Raw genomic sequence first — 22084 nt, 5'->3', positions numbered from 1 at the left:
CTGTAGCACACAAAGTGCAGCTTTAGCTACGCTACAAAGTGCAGCTTTAGCTACAGGCGGGCTCCGAACCCGCTTCTGTTGGCCAACACGTGCATAGATAAACACACGGAACTGACTTTTACACTCATAGTTGCATTTGGTTTCTGTTTGCTAAGCTAACGGGGCTAAGTTAGCTGCGCTCGTCGCGCTGTAAACATTAGTACCACGAGTTTAGTTTGCATCCGGCGAGGATCCAGCCTTCTGCTTTGTCCCGTCTGTGGGATGCTTACACGAAGTACACGTTCGCGCGTGTCCTACGAGCATCCGCGGAAAGTCGTGCTACGAGCACAGTGCTAATCGATCCAGACGATGCTAATGACCAAGCTCGTTGGCGTTACTGGATACTGAGCTGTACAGTTTTTGTTCTCAGCTACTGCGTTCCCTCCACGCTAAGTGATCGGTCCACGGTCCCTGAAGACCCCCGCGGGGAGGTAAAAGGAAGAAGGACCATGTTTCTTTACAACATCACCCTCCAGCGCGCCACTGGCATCACCCATGCCATCCATGGAAACTTCTCAGGTGGGGGGAAACCTTCTTTTCTTCTGTTAAGAGCTGCAGGATGCTTTTTTTGTTTGTACATCAAACAGCCTGTCTCTGAAAACCTGTTGGAACTGCTCGAGGTCGGGGGTCCAGTGGGACTCGAGCCGCAAAGTCTGACCCGGATGTCAACGCAGGAGCGAAAGCAGAAGTGTTGGAGTCGTGATTTGTTGATTGTACTTTTTTCATTTATGTACAGATTCGGCATAGCACTTGTATGTTATTTTGTTCCTCTTGTATGTATTTATACATACAATATGTATTATGTAGTACTGTATACTATGTATACAGTATGTATTTATACATACAAGATAGCAAATCCAGCTGTGTAGTCTGGATTTGGCTACATTATATGACTGTTCATATAATATTCCAAACTGGCGAGGCTGACCTTCCTCACTATTTTCGGTTCTGTGAGGTTGCACAGACGTTGTGAGAAACCCGGCTCGTGTTGACGCCCTCCTAACTTGAACTTCGGCTGGAGTGTCGTACATCGTTTCTGTTCAGTGTGAACGCTGAATGCTGAACAGGAGATGGGTCGTGTCTTGGTAGGAACCAAGATGCAGGAGATTGTCGTTTCCAGGGGAAAGATGTTGGAGTTGCTGCGGCCAGATGCCAACACGGGGAAGGTGCACACTCTGCTCACCGTGGAGGTGTTCGGTATCGTCCGGTCGCTGATGGCCTTCAGGCTCACGGGAGGCACTAAAGGTACGCACCCAATAGTCTACTGTCATGCGGGGAATGGATCAGTGAATGTATGAAAGTGTGATGCATGGCTCTGCTTGTGTGTGTCTGTGTCTTGCAGACTACATCGTTGTTGGAAGTGACAGCGGTCGTATTGTCATCCTGGAGTATCACCCGTCTAAGAACATGTTTGAGAAGATTCACCAGGAAACGTTTGGGAAGAGTGGCTGCCGGCGCATCGTCCCCGGACAGTTCCTGGCTGTTGACCCCAAAGGCAGAGCTGTTATGATAGGTACCAGGACGTGGCGCCGGGCGAATGGGCCACCCGTCCGTCCGTGTTTTCTGTTTAACCGGACGGTTGCGGTGTCTGGAACAGTTTTTTCTGAACCACCGGTGTGCATTGAGTTTATTTTAGCTTAACAGTCGGAGGGCTAAAGGCTACTGGTAATCATTAAAGGGGCGTGGCCTCCCGCCCGCTGCTGCGATGGGAGAACCTTAGACGAGCTGTAGGTGCTTCCTGTATGTGATGTTTTCATCACACCTGAGCTAGTCGCAGTGGTGAGGCCGACACGCGGATGCTGGTTTGAGGATTGCTGCGTTACTCCATCCATCTTTACGGCCCCTTGGGCTTTTTAATCCGGCCCCGCCGAACTTGCCTAAATTATATCATTAAAGTAAATGTTATTATTCAACCTAACTGGTTTAACCTTTTCCCTGTAGTGCTCGCGCTTCCCCAGCAGATGGGGCACTCCACACACAATGACCTTTGTTGGCGTGCGCTGGGTTCCTCTCTGCTAGTGATGTTCTATAGCACTGGTTTCCTTTCCGGTCCGATACAGGCTGGTGTCGTCAGTCGTCTGTCAAATATTAGAACCCTTTGAGGCCCGTGAGTCAAAAAGTCGTTTGTCCGTCCGTCCGCCCCCCCCGATCGAAATATCTGGACCTTTGAGCTCTGAGGCATCAACACGCTTCAGAAGCATTGTTAATCCACTGGAAGCTGTTTCCTCGGCGGCCGTGTCAAAGCGACGTCAGGTTACAGGCAACGTTTTACAGGCTGCTCTTCCTCTGTTTAGGAGCAATAGAGAAGCAGAAGCTGGTCTACATTCTGAACAGGGACGCTGCTGCCAGGCTGACCATCTCCTCGCCACTGGAAGCCCATAAAGCCAACACGCTGGTCTACCACGTCGTCGGAGTCGACGTGGGCTTCGAGAATCCCATGTTCGCCTGCCTGGAAATGGACTACGAGGTATGTTTTTGTCTCGGTGTCCATGCGTGCATTATGTGTGTGTGTCTACGTGAATATTCCGTTTACCACTTGCTTTGATAATCACGAATTGAATATCCGAAGGCAGTCTTTCTAGCGTGAATACATCCAAGTCGCCTTCGTCCAGTCAGAACCGACCATTAGAGAAACACAACTAATACACACTCTCAAATAGGGCTGCACGATGTGGCCTAAAGCCAGTATCGCAGCATTGTTAGGCTTTATCGCGATACACGATATAAATCTCGATATTGTGGTTTCTCCTCTAAATCACTATATAAATGTTAAATTCAACACTTTGATGCATACAATGACACAAGTGTCATGATAGAAGCAGACCCTTCTGTTGGATTGGAGATTTGCATGCAAAAAAAGGGGTGGGGGGGGGGGGTCACAAGTGAAGTTCAGTGAACCTTTTATTCCAACCCGGGCTGCTGCACTCACAAGCTTTTAAACACTAAAAATAAACAATTGCACGGTCGTCATTTGCTTCCGTGTGTTTCCTGGTTTCTCTGACGGCGTTTGAGGCACTCTTTGTTTTGAAGTGGGTGGTGTAATGTATGGAAATGGAAATTCCTACGGTCAACGTTCCTTGAACGCGCCACAGTGGTTGGTGATAAAAGCGCTTTTGACGCGGCTTTGAACTCATCCTGCATGTTGGTGCTTCCCCTTCGCAGGAAGCCGACAACGACCCGACAGGAGAAGCTGCTGCCAACACGCAGCAGACGCTCACGTTCTACGAGCTGGACCTTGGTTTGAATCATGTCGTCCGCAAGTACAGCGAGGCTTTGGAAGAGCACGGAAATTTCCTCATCACTGGTATGTGGAGATGAATGGCTGTCACGGCAACGACGGAAATTCAATCAGTCCTGTCTGGAGCATATCTTCCAAATTCTGCGTTGTAGCTTCTAAAAGCTTGTCGATAACTCTTTGATGTTTAGATTTCTCAGCAGCGCTTCATTTCTGTTATCTGTTTAGTCCCTGGTGGTTCAGATGGGCCAAGTGGAGTTCTCATTTGCTCTGAAAACTACATCACTTACAAGAATTTTGGAGACCAGCCCGACATTCGCTGTCCCATCCCACGTCGCAGGGTAAAGTAGAAATGTGTTTGTTGTTGGATGCGTCTGCTTCTCTTCACTAGGGATTTAAACTTCCCCTCTATCTGCTGCATCCCACAGAATGACCTGGATGACCCTGAGCGTGGGATGATATTTGTCTGCTCGGCCACCCACAAGACCAAGTCCATGTTCTTTTTCCTCGCTCAGACCGAGCAGGGCGACATCTTCAAGGTTACACTGGAAACGGATGAGGAGATGGTACGTGAACGAGGACGCAGCGGGGGCGACGCGTCTTTACGCACAATCCACAGCGAGTTCACGTCATTTGTTTTTATGGTCTATTGCACTTTGGGGAGCTCGTGGGAGGACGAAGCTCGGCTTGTTGACAGCGGCTTTGACCGGTGACCTCATGGACGTATTTACGTTTTTCACGGAGAGAAGTGCTCGGAAGGCCTTCGCGTTGTGTTGCAGGATTTTATTCAAATGCACACAAGGACGGCGTCACTTTATTTAACTTTCCTAAAGATCCGGAGTTGCGTTCGAAGTGGGTGAAAGCGGTCGGACGTGGCTCCCTCCTCCGCCTCTCGTCTCTGTTCGGGACATTTTGAGCTGGGTCGCTTTGATTCCGGTCCCACGATGAAGGAATTACTCGGTTGTTCGGTTCAACATAAACGCGCCTTGCTGCCGGTAGTTTTCCGCAGGGCTGTGGCGGCGTGAGTCGTACCCATTTAAACGTCAAATGTCGCGACGTTTATGCTCATCTTGTACGTGCAGCCCCACCTCGGAGACTGTTCTCTACGTCCTTGATTTTAACCGACAGCGACTCCAGTCAACAGGAGTGTGTGCACCTTTCTTCTTGGAACACACATTTCACAATCACAATTGAACTTGAAATGGCAAGAATAATATTACAATATAATATAATAGTCATCTACCAGACCGGTAAATGCTTGCTTGCAGCAGCCATTGTCCCAGAGGAATCCCACGCATCCGTTTGCAGACCTGCAGGGCAGCCGATCACAGGCGACAGTGGTTGTACGTTGTAGAAATTATTTTAGTTTGATCCTCGGGTAAATGACGAGCAGTATAAGGTGGCAAAGTTCAGCCATCTTCTTTTTGGAGGGAATACTTGGACAGTAGTGAAGTAAAGCGTCGAGCGGCAGGAAGAGAGAGGCGTGACTGAAGGAATCAATCGATCATCTGGGAGCGTTTCTGCTGCACAGCATCCTGTCTGGAGGAACATGCCCCAAAGCTTCCAGGGGCTGAGCGGCCCAACACATCCCATAATTCTGCTGCTGACAGGGGGTGTGACGGAATGCTGATTGGATGAATTACAGCGGGATTATTTCCAGAGGGAAGTAAACAGAAGTCTACGCGTTTCTGAAATGTGTGTGTGTTTCCTGAAATGCGTGTGTGTGTTTTCTGAAATGTGTGTGTGTGTGTGTGTGTCAACTTCTGTGAAGCAGCCACTGGCGAAATCAGACCTGCGACTCAATGGGATGCACAAAAAAAAACCCTGCTCATGCTTGTGTTGTTTCTCAGGTCACAGAGATCAGGCTGAAGTATTTTGACACCATCCCCGTGGCAACGGCTATGTGTGTCCTGAAGACTGGCTTCTTGTTTGTGTCGTCCGAGTTTGGAAACCAGTAAGACACAAACGCAGCTTCCGTTGTTTGCTTTTTCTGGGCCTGGCGGTTTGACCTTCAGCTTGTTCCTCGTTCCTCCAGTTACCTTTACCAGATCGCCCACCTGGGCGATGACGACGAGGAGCCCGAGTTTTCTTCTGCAATGCCGCTGGAGGAGGGCGACACGTTCTTCTTCCAACCTCGGCCCCTCAAGAACCTCGTGTTGGTGGACGAACAGGAGAACCTGTCCCCTATCATGTCCTGTCAGGTCAGTGCGTCCATGTGCTCGACCCCCCCCCATTGACTCGCTGCATGACTGGATAATTTCTTCTCTTCCTGTTGATTGATAGATTGCTGATTTGGCCAATGAGGATACACCTCAGTTGTATGTTGCTTGTGGACGAGGACCCCGGTCCACTCTGAGGGTCCTGCGACATGGACTGGAGGTACGCAAACTCTTGAACACTAGTACATACATCTAAACAGCGAAGAAGAGACGCTTTGAGCAGAATCTAAGGCTCCTGCTGGGCGGCCACCCGACAGAGACATTCACGGACGAGGACAGATGGGAGACAAAAGAGAGAGAGTGAGACAATGGCACAGCAAAAGGGAGCAAGACAGGAGCAGACAGAGCATCATGCGTTCACAATCTATCAGTGGTTCATACCATGTCGAAGGAAGCTGCTGATAGATCCTATTGCTAGCAGGGATGGTAGCAGTTGGACAGTCATGGGTCCAGGTTCCTGAAGGACCAGCAGGCTGAGACAGAAAGAGGGACAAACAAAGAGAGAGAGCACACGACTGGGAGGACGGAAAGATGGGCCAATGGCCAGTGCCCGCCTGATTGCTGCGATAGCATCTCTGTTGTGCTCATGTTTTGTGCTTTTTTGGCAAATTGATTTGTGAAATTAAGATTTATTTATTGTTCCTAAGAAAGATTCTGAAAGCGAGGATGAAGCAAAAAATCCTTGGGCAGGATTTTACTGAAATGCCCTGTAGATAAGTGACAAAAGACGAAAGTCAGTGAAGATTAAGAGAAACCAGAGTTTAAAATTAATCAAAGCCACAGGCCAACGTTGAATAAATGAACCTTTAATATGGACCCAAACAAGTTTTGCTTTAACATTGAGGCTGGAACAAGCAACACTTTTGTAATTTAATCATGAAGACATGCAAAATCAAATTTCAAATTAAAAAATGGCATTTTAGATAGAAATTGTATGTTGTTTTTTTTTTATTTGCAGCCTTCTGAGGTAAATATGAAAACAAACTTTTCCGCAGGCTAATAAATTTGAAAATAAAATAACGACTGAACCAACCATTCAAGCCTTGGACTAGCAAGAAAACGTGCATAAAGAAAGCGTTAATGACTGCTCAGTCTGCAACACACTGATCTAATCTGATGTGCCCAAGCCAGATACCTGCATCCTGGGCGGCGCTTCACATTCGTGCCGGGGGGGCCAAATATAATTACACTGCGGGCCAAATTTGACACCCCTGTTCTAGGCGAACCGCCAACCACCAGGGGGCGATGGAGCTGTTTTGGTGTTCCCTGGCCGAGGGGGGCCTGTCTTGTGGAAAAACTCTAAAACGTTACTGAATGTTGTGGAAGCAGATCACAGGAGAGAGAGAGAGAGACACAGAGAGATGGGTAAAAGCCTCTAGGAGAATTCAGGTGAAGAATATAGTTATTTAAGTCTTATTTTAAATATTTAAACGGTAGCAAGAATGTCGCACAACACGGATGTGGAAGCAGTGCTCTGTTGATTTAAATGTTAAACTGCGATAGAAATGTTTTGTCCATAAAAACAAATAATTGTGATTAACACTGTGGCCATAATGGTGCAGTCTAAACCCCATCCTCAGCTGTGATAGGCTGCAGCAGACCCATAAAGTGGACAGGCACAAATAAAAGCTACTTTTGCATTTGCTCCTCATGTTTCATGGGTTGAAATAAAATGTCACTTTGGACAGTAAACGTTATCATTTGAAGTCTGTTCACACATTAAATCTGTTTTAGTGAACGCTGGTCCTCGATCAGACGACCCATTGGCCAGAAGGCTGCTGCATGCAAAGATACTGGCTGGACAATAGGATTATTTTAGACGTCACCATGGAAGCTACTTCTAAATGCCCATTTTAACACACACTAGATTTCTGTGTATATTGTGCAGTGCCACTGTGACGATCACGTGTGTGAGGAAACTCGTTGGCTGCCATGACTCAGCTTGTGTACCATCTTGTTACAATTGGAGGAAGATCATTATATAACAACTTGTTTGCACGAAAAGTGCTTCACACACCGATGATCTCTGGATGTGTCGTAATGGATCCCCGAAGACCTTCCGGTGACATTTGCTGCCTTCTTTCTGTCAGGTGTCGGAGATGGCCGTGTCTGAGCTGCCTGGCAACCCCAACGCTGTGTGGACGGTGCGCAGACATGTGGAAGGTACCGGCCTCTCTGTTTCACACATCCTATAGTCACCTTCTCAGGAAGCAAGTGGGGAAATGTCACTTCACAGTTGGGTGCGGGGGGATTTCTGATTAACTCTGAGTGCCATTCACGTCTAAAGACGTCTTTTTCCTAGCCCAAACATTCACTGCCAGCCCTGACATAGAAATCTGCCTCTCTTCAACGGCCGATAACTCTGGAAAGGGAAATTGCAGCAACTAGGGGTGTAACTTTACGCTAAAATGTCATTTCGGTTCTGTTTATTTTCTGCACAAAAAGGCAGAAAAAGTTACTTTAAATACTTTTATTTAAAAAAAAAAAAGAAGCAAACTATAGAATTTGTATAAATAAATAATTGCGACCCATTTGGGGGATATTTCAAATAAATTAGAGTGTTTTTAAAATTGTTTTTGTATTCTAACAATTTCAAAATCTGAATAAAATTATAAATGAACAATTTACAACTGCAAACTTTGAACACTTATTAGCAACAGCCTGAATAGGACAAATGTAACGACTACTATACTAGTACTACTACTGTACTACTAACTATTCAAGCTTAAAGGTTTCGGCTAGAAAGATTGACTTATTCACATTTTCTACAAAAAGCACAGATCTGGTCGCCGTGACAACATCTCCAGCAGCTCGCTACCAACAGAGCTAATGCTTTGCTATTGTTATGTGCCTGCGAGCTTCCAGCACGCCTCCCCTTCAGTCAATAGTGTCCGGCAATCAGAGGCGTCTGTGCGGAAACTCGCCCAAGACTTTTGTTCCGCACGGAGCGCTCAGATCATGTCAGTGATAAATTTAATGAGAAAAGATGAATAAAACCGAAACGGTACGAAGTGGACCGAACCGAACATGCAGAACCGAAACGGTTCAATACATTATGCGAACCGTTACACCGCTAGTAGGAACACATTTTTTTTTCATGATGAAAAAAGAGACTAAGATTTCATTTGTCGGGTTCTGTGTTTGCATAGTTATTGTACTCTGAATATTCTGTATTGATATGTAATAAATAAACATATTAAATATTCTTTCTGGAGTGGATTCCAGGCCGTGTGTGTTTGTGCGTGCGTGCACTCACACGCACGCACAAGGAGCCCACTCGAACTCGGAGACCTGCCAACCGGTCCATGTTTGACATCACAGTGCACTGATTTGTCATTTCAAAATGCCGTCTTGCTTGAGACGTGACGAGTTGTTCTCCATTGCAGAGCCGTTCTGTTGTTCCATGTTCCCGTTCTGACGCTGCTTAGCGAGTAGCGTAAAAGCTGCTGAGATAAACAGCGGCTACTTCAACACTAGCACGGATCGCACTGCGTTTAAACATTCTGGTTGCCGCACGTTTTATTTCATTCTGATATTCCGTTCCACTAGAGAGTCTGGTCTGGTCTAGGAACCTGTGAGTAACCGTTGGATCTGACTGACGTCAGCATTGTGTCTCTGTCTCCGCTGATCCTCTCCTTTAGACGAGTTCGATGCCTACATCATCGTGTCTTTCGTGAACGCCACTCTGGTCCTTTCCATTGGCGAGACCGTAGAGGAAGTGACAGACTCTGGGTTTCTGGGAACAACGCCGACGCTGTCCTGCTCACTGCTCGGTGAAGACGCCCTGGTGCAGGTGGGTGCCATGCGTCGTCCTCTTCACTCGGATGTGATGACGTTACACCACTTCCTCGGGGCTGCTTTTGATTGGCACAAATCTATACTAGTTTGTTTACGCTGCACGTGAATATTAACTCATTGAGTGCCGGCCATTTTCAGCTCAGCTATATGCTGAGTGCCCCCAAAATACTCTTTATTATGACACGCAGACTAAAGTCTCTTCTTTCATCAGGGAACAGAAGTGTGTTCCTACCATTTTGTTTTGGAGTTATTGGCCGTTGAAGAGAGGCAGATTTCAACGTCGGGGTTGGCAGAGAATGTTTGGGTTTCAAAAAATGTCTCGATGTGAACGGCACTCAAAGAGTTAAATTCCACAGACTGTCCTCATGAGATCGTGACTTGACTGGCGTCATCCACATGAGGAGCGCGATTAATTATAGCCAATTGCTGAAATCAAATGGAAGTTTTATTTTAGGAGCATAGAAGATTGTCTTGTTTTTACGTGAGTAAATGTCCTGAGAGCTCGCTGGACGATTAGAAAGACTGGTCAGTGAAGCATTTTGCCTTTGGGAGAGACAGCTGACACCCCCCATCTGACCGCAGCGTCTGTAGGGCTGTAGCGATACGCTAATCTCGCTAAGACGATGCACTTGCATCGTTTTCTGAAAGACTTTAAAGGGACAAAGTGATTTTGGTGACGTCTCGTCAGTGTTCCAGTGACTCGGATTGAATTAATTCCATAGAATATCGATATAAATTGCAGAATCTATTTTTTTCTACACCCCTAACCATCTGCATAATCACTTTGGGTGTAAACGCATGATGCGCTGATTGTGTGACATCTTTACTCCAAAAGTGTCATCTCGCCTTGTTTTTTTTTTTATCACATCCTAATATTTTCATGAAAACGGTCCTCATAGGTGAGATGTGAGTTCTGTTAATCCAACAGGAACGGTTGCCATGTGAACACAGTGGTGCGTTTTAGTTGCCTCCTTTCTTTCCATCCCAACCCTTCAGTTGTCTTCCTCACCGTTTCCTCGCACAGGTGTACCCAGACGGTATCCGCCACATCCGAGCAGACAAGCGTGTGAACGAGTGGAAGACGCCGGGCAAGAAAACCATCGCCCGCTGCGCTGTGAACCAGCGACAGGTTGTCATCGCACTCACTGGCGGCGAGCTCGTATACTTTGAAATGGACCCGGTAAGAACCATGGTTTTTTTTTTTTTTTGGGGGGGGGGGGGGTGCGTTTGGAACCATTCTCCATAAACACTTTATTAAATAAGTTCCTACTATTTTAAATTTGACATCTTTAAAATCCCTGGACTTATGACCACTGTTAAATGTGTATTATGCTGCGTCATGGTACGGAACATATCGGCAGAGAAAGAGACGACGTCCTCGGTAAACATCGTGGGCGAGGCCGCAGAAACAGCCGTGCACTCGATTCGCTCGCTCGCTCCCCGGCATGTCGTGAAAACACCTCGTAACAGACGAGAGCAGTCAAAGTCAAACACCCCCTGGTGAACTAAGAACTCCCCGGTGATGACTGCCTGTCTCTGTCTAGTCCGGGCAGCTGAACGAGTATACGGAGCGGAAGGAGATGTCTGCAGATGTGGTGTGCATGAGCCTGGCCAACGTTCCTCCTGGCGAGCAACGCTCCCGCTTCCTGGCCGTGGGGCTGGTCGACAACACCGTGCGGATCATCTCCCTGGACCCTTCGGTATGAGCGGCCGCAGCGGTTGGTTGACGGGGCTTAGCCCCTCCTTTATGGGGTCTCATACAGCCGACGGATTCCTCCTGAACACGGGTGAAATTGAGGTTTATTTTCACTGATTAGCCCTGCCTCTCGCCCGCTGGGATCGGACTCTAGAAACACCCGTGACCCACACGGGTGATATTATAATTATCATTAGTTTCTAAAAGCAAGTTAACAGGGACCGCCTCCTTTATGTGAATGATCAGTGACTCAAAATTGTTTGCGCTTTACGTTCACGACTTGCCGAACTGTTCTCCAATGAAACGTCTCGGTGTTCAGGACTGCCTGCAGCCGCTGAGCATGCAGGCCCTGCCAGCCCAACCGGAGAGTCTGTGCATTGTGGAGATGGGGGGTGTCGAGAAACAGGACGAACTCGGAGAGAAGGGGACCATCGGCTTCCTCTACCTCAACATCGGCCTTCAGGTACTCTGGCGCCAATCGTGTTGCTTCCCAGTCCCCTCGTATAAAAGCAAACAGACGAAGCTCTGTGCACGATAAAGCCGTAGTAAACGCGTCGCTGCATTATGTATAGTGTACACTATATAATCTGAAACCGTGTGTGCGTCTCCAGAACGGCGTGCTCCTGAGGACCGTGCTGGACCCAGTGACGGGGGACTTGTCGGACACCAGAACACGCTACCTGGGCTCACGGCCTGTCAAGCTCTTCAGAGTCAGGATGCAAGGACAGGAAGCGGTATGGGAGTCTGGCAGCTACGGCTCTCCATTCCTGAATCCTGTTTTTAGATTCCAACTGATGCCCGTAGACGTCATTGGCTCATTCGGGTAAAAGTAAAACAATGGTCGTTTTCACACTGCGCCAAGAGGACTCGGTTTGATTGGGAGCAAATTGTTGCATTTATAATTAGTTGAAAGGTCTGATTTCTTCAAGAAGCGGATTATCCGAGAAAAGGAACTCTGGTCCGTTTAAAGGGGAGCAAACGGTGGCAGTGTGAAAGCACCTTAGGAAGCTGTAGGGTTTGATAAATCCTTTCTTGGCGTGAGTGGAACTGTCGTCTCTCTGGCAGGTGCTGGCCATGTCCAGTCGCTCCTGGCTCAGCTACTCTTACCAGTCTCGCTTCCACTTGACCCCGCTGTCGTACGAGACTCTGGAGTACGCCTCCGGCTTCGCCTCCGAGCAGTGCCCGGAAGGCATCGTCGCTATTTCCACTAACACACTCAGGTATGTATGGTTGTTAGGATTACAGACTCAAGTGTGCCAAGGCAATAAATAAAAGCAAGTCAAGTTTTATGAAGAAATAGAAAGTGGATTTATATCCAAATATGTCCAAATATCAGTGCTCCTCAAAAATATCACTGTTTTTGAAGCCCAATGAATCTTGTGAAAATACTAACTCTTTGAAATGTTACGGCCGTAGCACCAGCACCACCTGCTGGTCAAAGTCAGTCTCTTTGACCGGCGCTTTTGTTCGCCGTCTGCGGTGCAATATTACCGTAACACAGATATCGGGGGGTTCAACTCTTAAACAGGACTAACGGAACAGTTCAGTAGATCATCTGTAAAGGTTGTTACTTCTCGAATGATTTGGACCAGTGCCCTCATCTTTTCCATCCTCAATAACCCACCCCCAGGATCCTGGCTTTGGAGAAGCTTGGGGCCGTCTTCAACCAGGTGGCCTTTCCTCTGCAGTACACTCCGAGGAGGTTCGTGATCCATCCAGAGACCAACAACCTCATTTTGATTGAGTCCGACCACAACGCTTACACAGAGGCGACCAAAGCCCAGAGGAAGCAGCAGATGGCTGAGGTATGTGGCTAAACACGATGATGGACCCAATAATAATAGACCCAATGGGAGGGAGCAGCTACTGGATGGTTCCTGGTTAACTTCGTAGGCTTCGTGTTTAATTATTGCTTCATATTAGGACTCGTCAAAAATGGGTGAGAAGCTGGATTCCACCAAGTGGATTGATAAGATCTGGTTGACATGTAAGAAGGATGAGTCAGCCAATTAGAATATAACCATTTACTAAACATTTCAAACACAGAACTGCCTAAACCCCCGTTGAGTTGTTGGGCAGACTTTGTTCTCTTCGGCTGTCTTCAGGTAAAAGGAGGAGGATGAGGGTTTACGTTGGCGCTCTTCAGCTGACTTGCTGTGTTCCTCACCTCTGCAGGAGATGGTCGAGGCTGCTGGCGAGGACGAACGAGAACTGGCGGCTGAGATGGCAGCTGCTTTCCTCAACGAAAATCTCCCAGAAGCCATTTTTGGTGCCCCTAAAGCCGGAGTAGGACAGTGGTCCTCACTGGTCCGTCTCATCAACCCCATACAGGGTTCCACATTGGACCAGGTGCAGCTGGAGCAAAATGAAGCTGCCTTCAGGTGAGCAGGTTCAGGATTTTATACCAGTGAATACAGGCATAATTTAATCGATGATCAAAACCGAATTGAAACTTACGGTACTCGGTTTGTCAGGTTCAAACTGTTTAGCCTAGTTAGCTGCGTCTCTTTACTTTAGGATTAGAGACTCGAGTGTTCCAAGGCAAGTAAGATCGACTTTCTGGTGGAGATCATTTTCTGAAAAGCAAAAACACAAAAGGATTAGTCATAAAAACAAATTGTGTGTGTGTGAAAGAGAGCGAAACTCACCTATCCAGTGACCGATAGGTGAGCGGTTCAAATCCTTGTCCGCGTGTCCTTGCACGAACCGCCCACTGGGGTGTGAATGTGAGACTTTGGGAACCGTGGTGGTATCGAACGCGCGATGTAAGTGGAGTCTATTTACCATGAATGAAGCTCATGGTTCAACAGATTGGCCCCTGAAGGTACAAATAATACATATATAAAATAATAATACACATATATATATATATATCTTAGGCAACGCAGTGATCCGGGGTCCAGTTCTTGCACTCATTTTACACCAACAGGCAAATAATTTGCCTCAAAGAGTTTGAGTCATGAAAGGACTGGCGGAATCTTTACAACTCTTGATTAGCATGTACATGCACGCTCCACTATCTCGCATACTGTGGCTGAGATGAACCGTCTCTGTCCCGGGACTTCTCGTGTCAATTGGGTGACGGCGACCTGTGGATTGCCACGGTTGACTATGACTGGCTGCTGTCCTCCATGCTGAAAAACCAAGATCTCCTGACTGTGCTGATTTTAGAAGAGTTTTGAATAACAATTGGCAGGAGACATGAATGAAAGGCTTAACCCGATTGGCTGGACTTTGTCGGTAGTTCTTCTTCAGCAGTCCAGTGTCGTGGCAATTAAAGCGGCGAGTTGTCTTTTCTTACTTTATTAAAAAGTGAGTAACTAATCAGAGCCGCTTTGGGCGCGTGTCGTGACGAGCACATGGTCGTTGCACGAGTGTGCAAAGATTCAACATAGGCACACAATATTTACATGAAAGGCGTCGACATGTGGATCCTCAGCAGGAGGGAGGGGTGAGTGAGAGGGCAGGTCAGGGCAAAGATGGAAACATTTCTATCCCAGGAGAGACAAAACATGGTCTCAAGGTTTGTCTCAGGAGACACATGGAATGTTCAGAGGACTTTTGTGTGCAAGATGGAACATTAGATTGTGTAAATATAATTCATACAAGTAAAGACAAATACTTTAAAGTTAAATTCTGCCACCACCCCAGTTTGAAAGAAACCTCATTGGCCCCGTTTCTATGGAGACCACTACTACCTTGTTAGACCAGTTACTCAGCACATGTGGTAGGAATTACTGACCTGTGGTTGGGGCAGGAAGATTGAATGACTCAAATGTACCCCAACTGGCCTCAAAGCTTCGATGCCCCTTTATTACCTTACCATGAACCATGAACCAAGCCAGTGGGGGGGGGGGGGGCTCAAAATAGATTCGATCTGTCAAGTTTTAGTCCCAAAGCATGACTCATGAGAATGAGTGTGTGGGGACTTGTCCAAAATATTTATAAGACAGACCCGGTGGACGTGGATGCTGGAATGTCGTCAAATATCACTTCATGAAAACATCTTTCTACTATATCGGAACTTTCTGCCCGTATCTCACGTGTGCAGGAGAAGCGTGTTTGATGTTCTGGTCACTGGAGACATTTCACATTAATGGACTTGGGATGAACTTCCTGTCTGTTGTTTTCCCTTCCTTTCTATTCCGACCTGTTTCTGCATTATTCTGTTATCCATCCCTTTGAGATGGATAACAGAATAATGCAGAAACAGGTTTGAATAGAAAGGACCGAGGTTCAGCCTGAGTCCTGGGTGCCAGCGTAGCTGTGACTGATGCACTCGAGCGGAGGAGATGAAGCGCATCTTCGTGTTCTATTTAAAAACTAGTGGGTTGATTTCAGTGGGATTCACACAGAACAGAACTGATCTTTTTGACTGCCTTTAGATCCAGACTAAGGCCGTTTTCACACTGCCGCTGGTATGATAGAAAATCATCATGGGGCTTGGGGTGGGGGTGGGGATTAAAAAGCTTATTCTGTCTTTCAGATCCGTATTCCTCGTATTTTAGGTTGAAAATCATACGAAATATGCCATCGTCGTACTGGTGAACAGGTCTATTTACACCGGGGGTTCCCAAACCTTTTCCTGTGAGGGCCACATAACATTTCCCTTCTCTGATGGAGGGCAGGGGGGGGGGGGGGGGGCTCAGTTTGTGCAGGAAAAGTGAGAAGATGGCAGGGGGTAATTAAATTTAAAAAGTGGAATATAATCTTACCAATAAACGTTATATTATGCACTTGCAATAACTATTAAATAAATAATTAATAGTTACACAATATCTACTCACCATAAATTGTGGTCCCAATAATTACTTCTGTCCTTCATGGTTTTTTGTTTCATAAATTTCACATTCTTGTCTTTTAATCCCGGGTTCTTGTTTTTTAATCCGGGTTCTTGTTTTTTAATCCGGGTTCTGGTCTCAATGTGCCGAAGCAGTTTTGAACCCTTCATTGCTCTAACGGAGCGAATCAGCTGTTAATACCCGTCTTTTAAGTCTTAGTCCTGGTTTCTCTTCTTGGAGGTCGTCAGCGCCTCTTCTTCCTCCTCTTCTTCCTCCTCAGTAGGACTTTTTTCCTTAGCAAAGAAGCTCTCCAAAGACTTTTGTTTCTTTTTATTAATTTCCGTGAGTTCACGGCTGTTTTTTTTAGCAACGTATCAAGACGCGATTGTTACGTTGGAGAAAATTCAGTCATTTTTCAAAATAAAACACCTTTTAGACGCTAATAATCGATACAACGGAAATTGTATACATTAGTTGTTCTTTCTTTGCGGCCCGGTAACAAATGCCTCACGGACCGGTACCGGGCCGCGGCCCGGTGGTTGGGGACCCCTGCCCTACATGATTCCATCAACATTGGTCAATAATCAATGAGGAACACATTTTGAAGCTCCATTGACTGCAATGTTAACAAACATTTCAAACTGATCCAGGATTTCTCCTGGGTGGTCACCAGAATGTATCGGCTGTTCCTGGTAACATTCCCAACATTCATCACTGAGTTTACCAGAAAGCCTTCTTTACGTTATGTGATTAACGCTTTACTGTCTTTCAGCGTTGCAGTGTGCCGTTTTCCCAACACAGGAGATGATTGGTATGTCCTGGTGGGCGTCGCCAGGGACATGATTCTGAACCCGAGGTCAGTTGGCGGGGGCTTTATCTACACCTATCGCCTCGCTGCCGAAGGGGAGAAGCTCGAGTTTGTGCACAAGGTAAGTTTGACGCTTACCTGAACTTTGACTTTTCAGCCCAGGAACTGTACTGTAGAGGCACAAATGTTTTAAAAGGTTATATAACCAGAGAAAACAAAGACAGTACTTTTTTTTATTCTCTTTTAACTCTTTAAAAAAAAAACAATCCCTACTTCAATACTCTGTTTAATATTGTGTAGCTTCCCTCTTTACCCCAGAACAGCTTTGAGGCATCAGATCCGCCAGTTGTTACAATAAAATATAACTTTTTTTAAAAAGTTGTAACTTAAAAGCTGTTGGATAAAGCCATGCTGCAAATGAGAAAAATCATCAGTTCGAATCGAAGTATGTGATGGGAATAAATTAACTAATCTATTTTGCATATTATGTCACCAGGCAGCGGCCGTATTGATTACATAACTTTTACAGATGTTTACACGTTCATCATTATTTACAAAGTCGATGAAAGAAAGGATCACCTCAAATCTGTTTCTAGACATAGACAGCTGTTAATATGTTGGACCCTACCTCTCTGGTCGGCGTAGTGGTTAGCGCTGTCGCCACACAGCAAGAATGTTTCGAGTCCGTGAGTGGTTGTCTGTCTCTGCGCTGGCGACACATTCTGGGTGTGCCTCACCTCTCACCCGCAGCAAGCTGGGATAGACTCCGGCCCCACCCATGACCCGCAAAGCGGCCGTAGATGAGACCATCGTCTAAATCGCATGTAATTGCACGTCTACATTCCTTGTCTTTGCTTGACAGACGCCAGTTGAGGACATCCCTCTCGCCATCGCTCCATTCCAGGGACGAGTCCTCGTTGGAGTTGGGAAACTGCTGCGAATCTATGACCTTGGAAAGAAGAAGCTACTGCGCAAGTGTGAGAACAAGGTAAGTCGAGGCGTACGCCTCGCATCTACGCCCTTAGAGAACTATCTCACTTTGTTTGTTTCAACGCCTCAATCAGTGTTGTGTGAAGAACAGTAGTGTTTGAACGAGAGATGGTTTAAACTCAGGGCTTCATTGCCAACCTCTTTCATGTTTTCAATTCTGCAAATCCAGCATGCAGCACTGTCACTCTTGTTCTTATTTACATACAAGCTCACGAAAAAGTGTGACAGGAGGCTTTGCATTGGACAGTTTTGTGCCTCCCATATCGGTAATGTCAGAAAACACGAGGTCTGTTAAATCATTTGTGATGGATAATCCACCAATCAGTATCAGGCAGCATTGTTCCTTTTCCTCTGTATGTGTGTTGTGTTTTCCTAACGTACTTGTTCTTCTCTTTAGCACGTTCCCAATCTGGTGACGGGCATCTACATCATTGGCCAGCGAGTTATCGTGTCTGATGTCCAGGAGAGCCTTTTTTGGGTTCGTTATCGGCGCAACGAGAACCAGCTCATCATCTTTGCTGATGACACGTATCCCCGCTGGGTGACCACAGCCTGCCTGCTGGACTATGACACCATGGCGTCTGCAGACAAGTTTGGAAACATCAGCATTGTAAGTCTCAGTGGGGGGGGGCTGCAGAAAATAAGAATACACTTCATCATGCAAATGGAGATGTGTCAGATTAGGCTCTATTAGGCATCCTTGTTCCCATTATGATCTCCCGCTGGAGCGACTGAGGGTGAGAAGTAGGGAGTGATGATCCTCTTATCCAAGTCCAAGATGGCGCCTCCTACCGTCGTCCTGGTGCTATCGTGTGCTCTGTTTTGTTTGTTTTTTATGTTAATTGTGAATCTGTGAAGAGCTACTAAACCTCAGGTATGCTACTCCCCGAGGACCTTGAGCCAGTTTTTTTTTTATGCTGTGGCGTTGGTCCATTTTTTGTCCAAGACGGCGTCAGATTCGGTACCCAGTCTGGGTAGGGAACGGGGAACGTTTTTTTTTTCTTGATCTGTTTTTACTGCATAACCCTACAGCCTTGTCTGTTTAACATTGTCATAGGTGCGTCTGCCTCCCAACACCAGTGATGATGTGGATGAAGACCCCACAGGGAACAAAGCATTGTGGGACAGAGGCCTCCTAAATGGAGCGTCACAGAAGGTAAAGCCAACGTTTGCCCAAACACATTGCCTGATAAATGTGTCTATTTCTTTCTTTTGTCCTGGTTTAGGTCTTTTTATAAGGTTTTTGTTTAACATTAATTTAGATATTGGAAAAACAAAGAGAATCGATTGCATATCACAGACAGTGTAAATTGTTGACAATATGGAAGACCATGAAACATGTCCAGTTATCACTTTTTAGATCTTTTTCATTTGAACCTTTATCTGATTGAAGGTTTTAGTCAAGTTAACAGCAGCAGCAGCTGGGTACAGTTGGCCCTCCTCGATGTTCTGTCTGATGAAAAGTATTGGAGAGCATTTGAATTGCCATTTGAGCTGTGGATGGACCTCTCAGGGAAAAGCTGAACACCGTGCCATCTTAACCTAAATGTCAATCCTTTTAATCTTATTTTAATTTCATGTAGTTAAAGTGATTTCTGTCATGTTTTACATTAGCCAGCCAACCATACATACAGGTGGGGATAATCAAAAGCTCATAATTGTTGTTTTAATATTTTTGCACTGATGGATTATTGCACTGGATTTATTTAACGAGTTGAAACATGTACCGTATTTTCCGAAGTATACGTCGCATTAGTCAATAAATTTGCCATGAATAGGAAAATAAATAAATAAGCACTTTGTTGGCGACTGTGTTTTACACATTAACATACCGGACACCTAGTCAGCGTCTTGTTTATGCTATGTGTAGCATATATGAAAACTGTTGGACGAGAAGACCATTTCCTATCAGACATCACACAAAGTAAGAACCTGTTCACGAAGCCAGTTTTTCCTTGAAATGAGAAGTTGGCAGGTTTGACTCCTTGGCTGTTGCATGTGTGATGACTTGAATATGTTTGTCAAAAGCATAATGCTGCCGTGCTCCCCACCCCCCCGGCCCACGTTCTTGAAGGATTACTCATGGGCCTGATTTTACTGTGGCATTTGTTTTTTGGTCTCATGATCGCTGTGCCATAACTCTTTTACGCATTTTGCTCAGGGGTTTTGTGACTCTCCAATGCGGCCTTTGTATTAATGATATTTTTGCTACAAAGCTCTTCTTTGATGCTTATTATTTGATTAGCGCTGACCTTTCTATACAAATTGCTTCTAAGCGGGATTTGATGGAGTATGTCTTCATTCTGACTTGGGGTCAGAGTCTTGTAAGCCACATGGCTGATCTCATTAACTTTATAACTTATAAAGAAGAGTGAAGAAACGGATACAGGATGTCCCTTATTTTTTATTTTGTTCATCTTATTTCAACATTTAACTCTTAAACAGAGCACTTCTGTGACATAGCTGGAACATTCAAGTAATAAGTAAAATATTTGTTTCATTTTTGGACTTGGACTCGTGCAACAGGAAATATTAAATATGAATATTTAAAATAAAATGAACAGCTCAAATGCCTTTGTTGATTACTCCCAAACTCTTGGTCTGCAATAGAAGCACAGCTAAAACAGGCTGGAATACCATAACATCTTAAGCATTTCTGAGACAGTATTGTGCTACAGGGAGCAGTGGTTTGCTTTTGCATTGGTGGCAAAAAGGCAGTTAAAACAAAAGGCAATAAGAGAGACGGACCATTATAGTTCTTATCTAGAGAATCGGAAATTGGTGTTCTCCAGTTTAGTTTGGCAAAGAGCTTTGCTATGGCTCGCTAAGTTGCTAACGTCTTCACTGCTAACGACTGGGTGCTTTGCGTTGCTCCTTTTTTTGTCATAGACCTTGTTGCCTCCTCTCCAAATCTAGCGTTTAGGTCTGGTCAGCTCTCTGCACTCGAGGGGGGGGTGGGTGTACTGAGATCCACCATTCGATCGTCCTCTTTATGCTCCTTATGCAGTTCTTGCACACAAAGCTAAAACTTGCCTTTGTTTGCCCTCTAGGCTGAGGTGGTGGTGAACTACCATGTGGGAGAAACGGTGTTATCTCTCCAGAAAACCACTCTGATCCCTGGAGGCTCGGAGTCTCTGGTCTACACCACCCTCTCAGGAGGCATCGGCATACTGGTCCCATTCACCTCACACGAGGTACACCACTCTAATAGACCGTTGCTTCAGTCAGAGACGCGCTTCCTGCCTTTTCCTCTCCTCCTCATCTTTGCTACCCGTCTTTAATATCTGCTCTGTGTTCTGTTCAGGACCATGATTTCTTCCAGCACTTAGAGATGCACATGCGCTCTGAGTTCCCTCCACTGTGCGGCAGAGACCATCTCAGCTTTAGATCCTACTATTTCCCAGTAAAGGTTGGTATCTGGTTTCACTCCAGTTTCACATCACCCGTTTACTCAGTTGTGGTTAGGAGGCTGTTCTACCCATTTGATTGGGCATTTGGGACATTGTGATGGTGAAGTGATCTATTTTCCTTTAACTTATCTGCCTCCAGAACGTGATCGATGGAGATCTGTGCGAACAGTTCAACAGTATGGACCCTCACAAGCAGAAAAGTGTGGCAGAGGAGCTCGACCGAACGCCACCTGAGGTCTCAAAAAAACTGGAGGACATTCGCACCCGTTATGCCTTCTAAGGGTAATCGGGGTGAAAGGAGGATCTCTTTGTGACTGTTATGTCCTGCCGATGCCGTTTTGACTCGGATCAACCATATGTACGGACCCATAAAGGCTTTGGACAGTCACCGCCATTCAGACGCAGTCACGTACACGACATCACACGCTTTAAACTGCTTTGATCTGATGGGTTTCTGTATGCACCGTCTGCACGGACTGATAAGCCAAACGCATCACGGTGGGCATAATGAACTTTTTTCTGTTTGACATTTTGCTAGAAGATGTTTTTCGTAACACAATTGTGTTTTTATTTGTATGCATTTGAACCTGTTAGGATTCAACACGCGTAATGTTTTGAGCTCATTTTGGCCATCACTTTAATCAAGTGGGTTTTATAGTCAAACAACAGGAGTCATTGAGGTCGGGGGTTTGTGGCCAGTGGATTGTTTTTTGTAAATAAACTTTATTGTACCTAACAATCCAGTGTTTGTGTATTATTTGCTCTCTGAGTTTTCAGGAACTCAATCATTCAGATCTCAGCAGGTGGCATGATGTCGCAGTGGGTAGCGCTGTCGCTTCACAGCAAGAAGGTTCCGCCGTGTGGGTTTTCTGTTTATGCTGCACTAAATGAAGCCTGCCCCCTTGGGTATGTTTCAACAGCCGCGTGAACTCGATTTCCTGTCGACTGGCTGCTGATTTTAAACAGGTTCTGGACTGCTTAGACTTCCACCAGGTGGTCAGTGGCCCAACGCACGGTAAGGGTCACACATTGGACCTTGTTATCACTGACACCATTCCTCTTACAGACTTTAACGTCCAGGATATCGGTGTCTCGGACCACCAAACAG

The 22084-nt window shown here is 46.0% G+C and overlaps 1 protein-coding gene across 1 annotated transcript; it reads left to right on the top strand.

Annotated features, from left to right (window-relative positions):
- Positions 1–488: 488 nt before the first annotated feature.
- Positions 489–21702, top strand: sf3b3 (splicing factor 3b, subunit 3). The gene is made up of 26 exons (XM_068739742.1): positions 489–558; positions 1129–1284; positions 1382–1552; positions 2334–2506; positions 3202–3343; positions 3503–3615; positions 3703–3840; positions 5125–5228; positions 5310–5475; positions 5558–5653; positions 7584–7656; positions 9135–9286; positions 10316–10471; positions 10836–10991; positions 11307–11450; positions 11599–11721; positions 12053–12207; positions 12618–12792; positions 13163–13368; positions 16541–16697; positions 17439–17564; positions 17964–18176; positions 18624–18722; positions 20617–20760; positions 20871–20975; positions 21116–21702. The coding sequence occupies exons 1-26, from the start codon at positions 489–491 to the stop codon at positions 21254–21256; spliced, it is 3654 nt and encodes a 1217-aa protein (XP_068595843.1). The 3' UTR covers positions 21257–21702.
- The last annotated feature ends 382 nt before the right edge of the window (positions 21703–22084 follow it).

Source organism: Brachionichthys hirsutus, chromosome 5, assembly GCF_040956055.1.
Source record: "Brachionichthys hirsutus isolate HB-005 chromosome 5, CSIRO-AGI_Bhir_v1, whole genome shotgun sequence".
NCBI classification, from domain to species: Eukaryota; Metazoa; Chordata; class Actinopteri; order Lophiiformes; family Brachionichthyidae; genus Brachionichthys; species Brachionichthys hirsutus.
The sequence above is the reverse complement of the archived record's forward strand: the minus strand, read 5'-3'. Positions and strand labels throughout refer to the sequence as shown.

Bases quoted from the DNA above. Each gene is read 5' to 3' on its own strand.
- sf3b3 (XM_068739742.1), top strand. From the start codon at position 489: ATGTTTCTTTACAACATCACCCTCCAGCGCGCCACTGGCATCACCCAT. The intron at 5,229-5,309 runs GTAAGACACAAA...TCGTTCCTCCAG, and splicing joins TCGTCCGAGTTTGGAAACCA to TTACCTTTACCAGATCGCCC. The intron at 18,177-18,623 runs GTAAGTCTCAGT...ACATTGTCATAG, and splicing joins AGTTTGGAAACATCAGCATT to GTGCGTCTGCCTCCCAACAC.